Source organism: Procambarus clarkii, chromosome 2, assembly GCF_040958095.1.
Source record: "Procambarus clarkii isolate CNS0578487 chromosome 2, FALCON_Pclarkii_2.0, whole genome shotgun sequence".
In the NCBI taxonomy this organism is placed as follows: Eukaryota; Metazoa; Arthropoda; class Malacostraca; order Decapoda; family Cambaridae; genus Procambarus; species Procambarus clarkii.
The window spans coordinates 11,954,301-11,968,534 of record NC_091151.1 but is presented as its reverse complement, the minus strand read 5'-3'; the positions used below and the strand labels follow the sequence as shown (position 1 = coordinate 11,968,534).

Genomic DNA, 14,234 nt, shown 5'->3' with positions numbered 1-14,234 from the left:
GCGCGCTAAAGAGATATCTGCCTTCATCACTCCTTTTGGACTTTTCAGATATGAACGCCTTCCTTTCGGACTATGTAATGCCCCGGCCACCTTTCAAAGAGCTGTCAACCGTGTCATCCAGGGCTTGGATAACACATACGCCTACCTGGACGATATCGTCGTAGCCTCCAACTCCTGGAGTGAACATCTGCTCCAGCTGCGACGTCTGTTCTCCAAGCTCCTGACAGCCGGCCTCACCATCAACCTGGGCAAGTCCACTTTCGCGAAAGGTAAAGTGCGTTATCTGGGTCATGTTATTGGGAGTGGCAGCATAGCTCCGTTAGACTCACACACTCAAGCCATCCTACAGTATCCACAGCCTACCACCAGGAAGCAGCTCCTGCGCTTCCTTGGTCTTGCCTCTTACTACCGTAGGTTTGTGAGGAATTTCAGTACAGTCGCCACACCTCTAATTCTATTAACCAGTCCCAAGCAACGGTATAATTGGACCATGCAGCAAACCGTTGCTTTTGAACAACTCAAATTCCTCCTCTGTTCTAACCCCATTCTCGCCTCTCCAGATATCACCAAACCTTTCGTCCTTCATGTCGACGCCAGTGGTACCGGCGTTGGTGGTGTCCTGATGCAACAACGAGGCGAGGAAGTTCTACCTGTCAGCTACTACAGCTACAAACTGAAACCACACCAGAGGAACTACAGCACTATTGAAAAGGAGCTACTATCCATCGTCCTGAACCTCCAACACTTCGCTCCGTACCTACAAGGCGCCAGGTCTACCACCATCTTCTCAGACCACAACCCTCTCCGCTTCCTACATCAAGCCCAATTCACCAACCAGCGTCTTCTACGATGGGCTCTGTATTTACAAGACTTCAACCTGGAGATCCGCTATATCAAGGGTTCTGACAACACCATAGCCGATGCCCTCTCCAGAGTTTATGAAGTAGAAGCGACTCCATCCATTACTCCACCACATAACGACGTACTTCTTCCAGAACCGCAGGCTTCGGGGGAGAGTTGTGACGATAATCTCCTTCAAGAGATTGAGCCTGCTCTTCCCTCCATAATTACGTCTTCACAATTATATAAAAAGACTATGGAAGAAATGTCCAACAACGACAACAACACCAGCAAGGCTTGCCAGGGTGAGCAGAAACGTATGCAGCCAGCCACCTGTTCGAACTCCAACCACCAAACTACCCGTTGATCGCTCCCGCTCCGCTGATTGGTCGCCGGTCTGGCTGCACCTGCCTCGCCCCCCCCAATACTACCTGATGTCTGGGGTCGCCCCAACATCAGTCCTCAGAATGTTCAGTGCTTTCGTGGCCATCACACCTCCCAGCTAGACGTTAGCGTGTACTGAGAGAGGTGGTGGCTTTAAGCCAATATTCCAGCACCTCCCACTTAACTTTTGTTGCACTTCTTGTTATTTTGCCTTAACGTAACTTTTCATTGTCATTTAAGTATTCTTATTATTTTGATTCATTGATTTTATTATAAGAATTTGTTTGTGCATTATTTTCATGTTTTGATTTATTTAACGTAATTAAAATTTCATTGTTAAAGTTTACTTGTGTTTTGTGTGTCTTCTCCTTACCTTACCACAGACGAAGTTCCAGTTTTTTCTATTTTTTTTTATAACTATGTGACGAGGCCATACCCCTAGCCTTAAACAGCCGAACACCAACGCGTTACCGTCACAATATATATATATATATATATATATATATATATATATATATATATATATATATATATATATATATATATATACTGTGACTCACAGATGCACGAATATAGACACTGTGACCTACAATTGCATAAATATAGACACCGTGACCTACAAATACACATAGACACCGTGACCTACAGATGCACAAATATAGATACTGTGACCTACAGATGCACAAATAGAGACACTGTGACCTATAGAGGCACATATATAGATACCGTGACCTACTGATGCAGAAATATAGACACTGTGACCTTCAGATGCACAAATATAGACACTGTGACCAACAGATGAACAAATATAGACACTGTGACCTACAGATGCTCAAATATAGACACCGTGACCTACAGATGCAGAAATATAGATACTGTGACCTACAAATGCACAAATTTAGTTACCGTGACCTACAGATGCACAAATATAAACACTGTGACCAACAGATGCACAAATATAGACACTGTGACCTACAGATGCACAAATATAGACACCGTGACACACAGATGCACAAATATAGACACCGTGACATACAGATGCACAAATAGAGACACCGTTACCTAAAGATGCACAAATATAGACACCGTGACCTACAGATGCCTAAATATAGACACCGTGACCTACAGATGCACACATATATTGACATTGTGACCTACAGATGCACAAATATAAACAGTGTACCCTACAGATGCACAAATATAAACACCGTGACCTACAGATGCACAAATATAGACACTTTGACCTACAACTGTTCAAATATTGACACTGTGACCTACAGATTCACAAATATAGATACTGTGACCTACAGATGCACAAACATATATATTGTGACCTACAGATGCAAAAATATAGACACTCTAACCTACTGATGCACAAATATAGACTCCGTAACCTACAGATGCACATATATAGATACCGTGACCTACAGATGCACAAATATAGACACTATAACGTACAGATGCACAAATATAGACACCGTGACTTACAAATGCACAAATATAGATAATTTGACCAACAGATGCACAAATATAGATACTGTGAGCTTCAGATGCACAAATATAGACACTGTGACCTAAAGATGCACAAATATAGACACCGTGACATACAGATGCACTAATATAGACACGGTGACCTACAGATGCACAAATATAGATAATGTTACCAACAGATGCACAAATATAGATACTGTAACCTACAGATGCTCAAATATAGACACCGTGACATACAGATGCACAAATATAGACACCGTGACACACAGATGCACAAATATAGACTCCGTGACATACAGAATCACAAATATAGACACTGTGACCTACAGAAGCACAAATATAAATACAACCTGACATATAGATTCCTAAATATAGACACCGTGATCTACAGACGCACACATATATAGACACTGTGACCTACAGATGCACAAATATAGACACTGTAACCTACAGGTGTACAAATATAAACACCGTGACCTACAGAGGCACATATATAGACACATTGATCTACAGCTGTTCAAATATTGACACTGTGACCTACAGATGCACAAATATAGATACTGTGACCTACAGATGCACAAATATAGATATTGTGACCTACAGATGCACAAATATAGACACTGTGACCTACAGATGCACAAATATAGACACCGTGACATACAGATGCACAAATATAGATACTGTTACCTACAGATGCACAAATAAAGATACTGTAACCTACAGATGCATAAATATAGATACCGTGACATACAGATGCACAAATATAGACACTGAGACCTGCAGATGCACAAACATAGACACTGTGACCTACAGGTGCACAAATATCGACACCGTGACCTACAGATGCACAAAAATAGACACTGTGACCTATAGTTGCACAAATATAGACACTGTGACCTACAGATGCAAAAATATAGACACTGATCTACAGATGCACATATATATATATACTGTGACTCACAGATGCACGAATATAGACAATGTGACCTACAATTGCACAAATATTGACACCGTGACCTACTGATGCACAATTATTGACACCGTGATCTACAGATGCACAAATATAGACACCGTGACACACAGATGCACAAATATAGACACCGTGACATACAGATGCACATATATAGACTCCGTTACCTACAGATGCACATATATAGACACCGTGACCTACAGATGCACAAATATAGACACTGTGACCTACAGTTCCACAAATATAGACACTGTGACCTACAGATGCACACATATATCGACATTGTGACCTACAGATGCACAAATATAGATACCGTGACCTACAGATGCACAAATATAGACACTATAACCTACAGATGCACAAATATAGACACTGTGACTTACAGATGCAGAAATATAGATAATTTGACCTACAGAAGCACAAATATAGATACTGTGAGCTTCAGATGCACAAATATAGACACTGTGACCTAAAGATGCACAAATATAGACACCGTGACATACAGATGCACAAATATAGACACCGTGACCTACAGATGCACAAATATAGATACTGTTACCAACAGATGCACAAATATAGATACTGTGACCTACAGATGCACAAATATAGACACCGTGACATACAGATGAACAAATATAGACACCGTGACACACAGATGCACAAATATAGACTCCGTGACATACAGATGCACAAATATAGACACCGTGACCTACAGATGCAGAAATATAAATACATCGTGACATATAGATTCCTAAATATAGACACCGTGACCTACAGACGCACACATATATAGACACTGTGAACTACAGATGCACAAATATAGACACTGTAACCTACAGATGCACAAATATAAACACCGTGACCTACAGATGCACAAATATAGACACACTGACCTACAGCTGTTCAAATATTGACACTGTGACCTACAGATGCACAAATATAGATACTGTGACCTACAGATGCACAAATATAGATATTGTGACCTACAGATGCACAAATACAGACACTGTAACCTACAGATGCATAAATATAGACTCAATAACCTACAGATGCACAAATATACACACCATGACCTACAGATTCACAAATATAGATACCATGACCTACAGATGCGCAAATATAGACATTATAACCTACCGATGCACAAATATAGACACTCTAACCTACAGATGCACAAATATAGACTCCGTAACCTACAGATGCACAAATATACACACCGTGACCTACAGATGCACAAATATAGATACCGTGACCTACAGATGCACAAATATAGATACCGTGACCTACAGATGCACAAATATAGACACTATAACCTACAGATGCACAAATATAGACACCGTGACTTACAAATGCACAAATATAGATAATTTGACCTACAGATGCACAAATATAGATACTGTGAGCTTCAGATGCACAAATAAAGACACTGTGACCTAAAGATGCACAAATATAGACACCGTGACATACAGATGCACAAATATAGACACAGTGACCTACAGATGCACAAATATAGACACCGTGACATACAGATGCACAAATATAGACACCGTGACCTACAGATGCACAAATATAGATACAGCATGACATATAGATTCCTAAATATAGACACCGTGACCTACAGACGCACACATATATAGACACTGTGACCTACAGATGCACAAATACAGACACTGTAACCTACAGATGCAAAAATATAAACACCGTGACCTACAGATGCACAAATATAGACACATTGACCTTCAGCTGTTCAAATATTGAAACTGTGACCTACAGATGCACAAATATAGATACTGTGACCTACAGATGCACAAATATAGATATTGTGACCTACAGATGCAAAAATATAGACACTGTAACCTACAGATGCACAAATATACAAACCGTGACTTTCAGATGCACAAATATAGATACTGTGACCTACAGATGCACAAATATAGACACTATAACCTACAGATGCACAAATATAGACACCATGACTTACAAATGCACAAATATAGATAATTTGACCTACAGATGCACAAATATAGATACTGTGAGCTTCAGATACACAAATATAGACACTGACCTACAGATGCACAAATATAGACACGTGACATACAGATGCACAAATATAGATACCGTGACCTACAGATGCACAAATATAGATACTGTTACCTACAGATGCACAAATATAGATACTGTAACCTACAGATGCACAAATATAGATATCGTGACATACAGATGCACAAATATAGACACCGTGACACACAGATGTACAAATATAGACAAAGTGACATACAGATGCACAAATATAGACACCTTTATCTACAGATGCACAAATATAGACACACCGTGACCTACAGATGCCTAAATATAGACACCGTGACCTACAGATGCCTAAATATAGACATCGTGACCTACAGATGCACACATATATCGACATTGTGACCTACAGATGCATAAATATAGACACTGTTACCTACAGATGCACAAATATAGACACTGTGACCTACAGATGCATAAATATAGATACTGTGACCTACAGATGCACAAATATATACATTGTGACCTACAGATGCACAAATATAGACACTGTGCCCTGCAGATGCACAAATATAGACACCGTGACCTACAGATGCACAAATATCGACACCGTGACCTAGAGATGCACAAATATAGATACTTTGACATACAGATGCACAAATATAGACACTGTGACCTGCAGATGCACAAACATAGACACTGTGACCTAAAGATGCACAAATATAGACACCGTGACCTACAGATGCACAAATACAGACACTGTGACCTACAGATGCACAAATATAGACACTGATCTACAGATGAATATATATATATATATATATATATATATATATATATATATATATATATATATATATATATATATATATATATATATATATATATATATATATATACTGTGACTCACAGATGCACGAATATAGACACTGTGACCTACAATTGCATAAATATAGACACCGTGACCTACAAATACACATAGACACCGTGACCTACAGATGCACAAATATAGATACTGTGACCTACAGATGCACAAATAGAGACACTGTGACCTATAGAGGCACATATATAGATACCGTGACCTACTGAAGCAGAAATATAGACACTGTGACCTTCAGATGCACAAATATAGACACTGTGACCAACAGATGAACAAATATAGACACTGTGACCTACAGATGCTCAAATATAGACACCGTGACCTACAGATGCAGAAATATAGATACTGTGACCTACAAATGCACAAATTTAGTTACCGTGACCTACAGATGCACAAATATAAACACTGTGACCAACAGATGCACAAATATAGACACTGTGACCTACAGATGCACAAATATAGACACCGTGACACACAGATGCACAAATATAGACACCGTGACATACAGATGCACAAATAGAGACACCGTTACCTAAAGATGCACAAATATAGACACCGTGACCTACAGATGCCTAAATATAGACACCGTGACCTACAGATGCACACATATATTGACATTGTGACCTACAGATGCACAAATATAAACAGTGTACCCTACAGATGCACAAATATAAACACCGTGACCTACAGATGCACAAATATAGACACTTTGACCTACAACTGTTCAAATATTGACACTGTGACCTACAGATTCACAAATATAGATACTGTGACCTACAGATGCACAAACATATATATTGGGACCTACAGATGCAAAAATATAGACACTCTAACCTACTGATGCACAAATAAAGACTCCGTAACCTACAGATGCACATATATAGATACCGTGACCTACAGATGCACAAATATAGACACTATAACGTACAGATGCACAAATATAGACACCGTGACTTACAAATGCACAAATATAGATAATTTGACCAACAGATGCACAAATATAGATACTGTGAGCTTCAGATGCACAAATATAGACACTGTGACCTAAAGATGCACAAATATAGACACCGTGACATACAGATGCACTAATATAGACACGGTGACCTACAGATGCACAAATATAGATAATGTTACCAACAGATGCACAAATATAGATACTGTAACCTACAGATGCTCAAATATAGACACCGTGACATACAGATGCACAAATATAGACACCGTGACACACAGATGCACAAATATAGACTCCGTGACATACAGAATCACAAATATAGACACTGTGACCTACAGAAGCACAAATATAAATACAACCTGACATATAGATTCCTAAATATAGAGACCGTGATCTACAGACGCACACATATATAGACACTGTGACCTACAGATGCACAAATATAGACACTGTAACCTACAGGTGTACAAATATAAACACCGTGACCTACAGAGGCACATATATAGACACATTGACCTACAGCTGTTCAAATATTGACACTGTGACCTACAGATGCACAAATATAGATACTGTGACCTACAGATGCACAAATATAGATATTGTGACCTACAGATGCACAAATATAGACACTGTGACCTACAGATGCACAAATATAGACACCGTGACATACAGATGCACAAATATAGATACTGTTACCTACAGATGCACCAATATAGATACTGTAACCTACAGATGCATAAATATAGATACCGTGACATACAGATGCACAAATATAGACACCGTGACACACAGATGCACAAATATAGACACTGTGACATACAGATGCACAAATATAGACAACGTGACCTACAGATGCACAAATATAGACACACCGTTACCAACAGATGCCTAAATATAGACACTGTGACCTACAGATGCACACATATATCGACTTTGTGACCAACAGATGCACAAATATAGACACTGTTACATACAGATGCACAAATATAGACACTGTGACCTACAGCTGGTCAAATATAGACACTGTGACTTACAGATGCAGAAATATAGATAATTTGACCTACAGATGCACAAATATAGATACTGTGAGCTTCAGATGCACAAATATAGACACTGTGACCTAAAGATGCACAAATATAGACACCGTGACATACAGATGCACAAATATAGACACCGTGACCTACAGATGCACAAATATAGATACTGGTACCAACAGATGCACAAATATAGATACTGTGACCTACAGATGCACAAATATAGACACCGTGACATACAGATGAACAAATATAGACACCGTGACACACAGATGCACAAATATAGACTCCGTGACATACAGATGCACAAATATAGACACCATGACCTACAGATGCAGAAATATAAATACATCGTGACATATAGATTCCTAAATATAGACACCGTGACCTACAGACGCACACATATATAGACACTGTGAACTACAGATGCACAAATATAGACACTGTAACCTACAGATGCACAAATATAAACACCGTGACCTACAGATGCACAAATATAGACACACTGACCTACAGCTGTTCAAATATTGACACTGTGACCTACAGATGCACAAATATAGATACTGTGACCTACAGATGCACAAATATAGATATTGTGACCTACAGATGCACAAATACAGACACTGTAACCTACAGATGCATAAATATAGACTCAATAACCTACAGATGCACAAATATACACACCATGACCTACAGATTCACAAATATAGATACCATGACCTACAGATGCGCAAATATAGACATTATAACCTACCGATGCACAAATATACACACTCTAACCTACAGATGCACAAATATAGACTCCGTAACCTACAGATGCACAAATATACACACCGTGACCTACAGATGCACAAATATAGATACCGTGACCTACAGATGCACAAATATAGATACCGTGACCTACAGATGCACAAATATAGACACTATAACCTACAGATGCACAAATATAGACACCGTGACTTACAAATGCACAAATATAGATAATTTGACCTACAGATGCACAAATATAGATACTGTGAGCTTCAGATGCACAAATAAAGACACTGTGACCTAAAGATGCACAAATATAGACACCGTGACATACAGATGCACAAATATAGACACAGTGACCTACAGATGCACAAATATAGACACCGTGACATACAGATGCACAAATATAGACACCGTGACCTACAGATGCACAAATATAGATACAGCATGACATATAGATTCCTAAATATAGACACCGTGACCTACAGACGCACACATATATAGACACTGTGACCTACAGATGCACAAATACAGACACTGTAACCTACAGATGCAAAAATATAAACACCGTGACCTACAGATGCACAAATATAGACACATTGACCTTCAGCTGTTCAAATATTGAAACTGTGACCTACAGATGCACAAATATAGATACTGTGACCTACAGATGCACAAATATAGATATTGTGACCTACAGATGCAAAAATATAGACACTGTAACCTACAGATGCACAAATATACAAACCGTGACTTTCAGATGCACAAATATAGATACTGTGACCTACAGATGCACAAATATAGACACTATAACCTACAGATGCACAAATATAGACACCATGACTTACAAATGCACAAATATAGATAATTTGACCTACAGATGCACAAATATAGATACTGTGAGCTTCAGATACACAAATATAGACACTGACCTACAGATGCACAAATATAGACACGTGACATACAGATGCACAAATATAGATACCGTGACCTACAGATGCACAAATATAGATACTGTTACGTACAGATGCACAAATATAGATACTGTAACCTACAGATGCACAAATATAGATACCGTGACATACAGATGCACAAATATAGACACCGTGACACACAGATGTACAAATATAGACAAAGTGACATACAGATGCACAAATATAGACACCTTTATCTACAGATGCACAAATATAGACACACCGTGACCTACAGATGCCTAAATATAGACACCGTGACCTACAGATGCCTAAATATAGACATCGTGACCTACAGATGCACACATATATCGACATTGTGACCTACAGATGCATAAATATAGACACTGTTACCTACAGATGCACAAATATAGACACTGTGACCTACAGATGCATAAATATAGATACTGTGACCTACAGATGCACAAATATATACATTGTGACCTACAGATGCACAAATATAGACACTGTGCCCTGCAGATGCACAAATATAGACACCGTGACCTACATATGCACAAATATCGACACCGTGACCTAGAGATGCACAAATATAGATACTTTGACATACAGATGCACAAATATAGACACTGTGACCTGCAGATGCACAAACAAAGACACTGTGACCTAAAGATGCACAAATATAGACACCGTGACCTACAGATGCACAAATACAGACACTGTGACCTACAGATGCACAAATATAGACACTGATCTACAGATGAATATATATATATATATATATATATATATATATATATATATATATATATATATATATATATACTGTGACTCACAGATGCACGAATATAGACACTGTGACCTACAATTGCATAAATATAGACACCGTGACCTACAAATACACATAGACACCGTGACCTACAGATGCACAAATATAGATACTGTGACCTACAGATGCACAAATAGAGACACTGTGACCTATAGAGGCACATATATAGATACCGTGACCTACTGATGCAGAAATATAGACACTGTGACCTTCAGATGCACAAATATAGACACTGTGACCAACAGATGAACAAATAAAGACACTGTGACCTACAGATGCTCAAATATAGACACCGTGACCTACAGATGCAGAAATATAGATACTGTGACCTACAAATGCACAAATTTAGTTACCGTGACCTACAGATGCACAAATATAAACACTGTGACCAACAGATGCACAAATATAGACACTGTGACCTACAGATGCACAAATATAGACACCGTGACACACAGATGCACAAATATAGACACCGTGACATACAGATGCACAAATAGAGACACCGTTACCTAAAGATGCACAAATATAGACACCGTGACCTACAGATGCCTAAATATAGACACCGTGACCTACAGATGCACACATATATTGACATTGTGACCTACAGATGCACAAATATAAACAGTGTACCCTACAGATGCACAAATATAAACACCGTGACCTACAGATGCACAAATATAGACACTTTGACCTACAACTGTTCAAATATTGACACTGTGACCTACAGATTCACAAATATAGATACTGTGACCTACAGATGCACAAACATATATATTGTGACCTACAGATGCAAAAATATAGACACTCTAACCTACTGATGCACAAATATAGACTCCGTAACCTACAGATGCACATATATAGATACCGTGACCTACAGATGCACAAATATAGACACTATAACGTACAGATGCACAAATATAGACACCGTGACTTACAAATGCACAAATATAGATAATTTGACCAACAGATGCACAAATATAGATACTGTGAGCTTCAGATGCACAAATATAGACACTGTGACCTAAAGATGCACAAATATAGACACCGTGACATACAGATGCACTAATATAGACACGGTGACCTACAGATGCACAAATATAGATAATGTTACCAACAGATGCACAAATATAGATACTGTAACCTACAGATGCTCAAATATAGACACCGTGACATACAGATGCACAAATATAGACACCGTGACACACAGATGCACAAATATAGACTCCGTGACATACAGAATCACAAATATAGACACTGTGACCTACAGAAGCACAAATATAAATACAACCTGACATATAGATTCCTAAATATAGACACCGTGATCTACAGACGCACACATATATAGACACTGTGACCTACAGATGCACAAATATAGACACTGTAACCTACAGGTGTACAAATATAAACACCGTGACCTACAGAGGCACATATATAGACACATTGACCTACAGCTGTTCAAATATTGACACTGTGACCTACAGATGCACAAATATAGATACTGTGACCTACAGATGCACAAATATAGATATTGTGACCTACAGATGCACAAATATAGACAATGTGACCTACAGATGCACAAATATAGACACCGTGACATACAGATGCACAAATATAGATACTGTTACCTACAGATGCACAAATATAGATACTGTAACCTACAGATGCATAAATATAGATACCGTGACATACAGATGCACAAATATAGACACCGTGACACACAGATGCACAAATATAGACACTGTGACATACAGATGCACAAATATAGACACCGTGACCTACAGATGCACAAATATAGACACACCGTTACCAACAGATGCCTAAATGTAGACACTGTGACCTACAGATGCACACATATATCGACTTTGTGACCAACAGATGCACAAATATAGACACTGTTACATACAGATGCACAAATATAGACACTGTGACTTACAGCTGGTCAAATATAGACACTGTGACCTACAGATGCATAAATATAGATACTGTGGCCTACAGATGCACAAATATATATATTGTGACCTACAGATGCACAAATATAGACACTATGACCTACAGATGCACAAATATAAACACCGTGACCTACAGATGCTCAAATAGAGACACCGCGACCTACAGATGCACAAATATAGATACTTTGACATACAGATGCACAAATATAGACACTGTGACCTGCAGATGCACAAACATAGACATTGTGACCTACAGATGCACAAATATGGACACCGTGACCAACAGATGCACAAATGTAGACACCGTGACCTACAGATGCACAAATATAGACACTGTGACCTACAGTTGCACAAATATAGACACTGTGACCTACAGATGCACAAATACAGACACTGATCTACAGATGCAAATATATATATACTGTGACTCACAGATGCACGAATATAGAGAATGTGACCTACAATTGCACAAATATTGACACCGTGACCTACTGATGCACAATTATTGACACCGTGACCTACAGATGCACAAATATAGACACCGTGACACACTGATGCACAAATATAGACACCGGGACATACAAATGCACAAATATAGACACCGTTGCCTACAGATGCACAAATATAGACACCGTGACCTACAGATACCTAAATATAGACACCGTGACCTACAGATGCACACATATATCGACATTGTGACCTACAGATGCACAAATATAAACAGTGTAACCTACAGATGCACAAATATAAACACCGTGACCTACAGATGCACAAATATAGACACTTTGACCTACAACTGTTCAAATATTGACACTGTGACCTACAGATGCACAAATATAGATACTGTGACCTACAGATGCACAAACATAGATATTGTGACCTACAGATGCACAAATATAGACTCCGTGACATACAGATGCACAAATATAGACACCGTGACCTACAGATGCAGAAATATAAATACATCGTGACATATAGATTCCTAAATATAGACACCGTGACCTACAGACGCACACATATATAGACACTGTGACCTACAGATGCACAAATATAGACACTGTAACCTACAGATGCACAAATATAAACACCGTGACCTACAGATGCACAAATATAGACACATTGACCTACAGCTGCTCAAATATTGACACTGTGACCTACAGATGCACAAATATAGATACTGTGACCTACAGATGCACATATATAG

The 14,234-nt window shown here is 38.6% G+C and overlaps 2 protein-coding genes across 2 annotated transcripts; both read left to right on the top strand.

The window, feature by feature from the left end:
* Window positions 1-2,292: 2,292 nt before the first annotated feature.
* On the top strand, window positions 2,293-11,899 carry LOC138365698 (uncharacterized). Its single transcript, XM_069326193.1, has 11 exons — window positions 2,293-2,523; window positions 3,889-4,119; window positions 4,463-4,873; window positions 5,307-5,774; window positions 6,028-6,168; window positions 7,156-7,356; window positions 8,424-8,624; window positions 8,968-9,198; window positions 9,812-10,279; window positions 10,533-10,673; window positions 11,627-11,899. The coding sequence occupies exons 1-11, from the start codon at window positions 2,293-2,295 to the stop codon at window positions 11,897-11,899; spliced, it is 2,997 nt and encodes a 998-aa protein (XP_069182294.1).
* A 1,745-nt stretch (window positions 11,900-13,644) lies between these two features.
* LOC138365691 (uncharacterized) lies at window positions 13,645-14,001 on the top strand. Its single transcript, XM_069326186.1, has one exon. The coding sequence runs from the start codon at window positions 13,645-13,647 to the stop codon at window positions 13,999-14,001; it is 357 nt and encodes a 118-aa protein (XP_069182287.1).
* The last annotated feature ends 233 nt before the right edge of the window (window positions 14,002-14,234 follow it).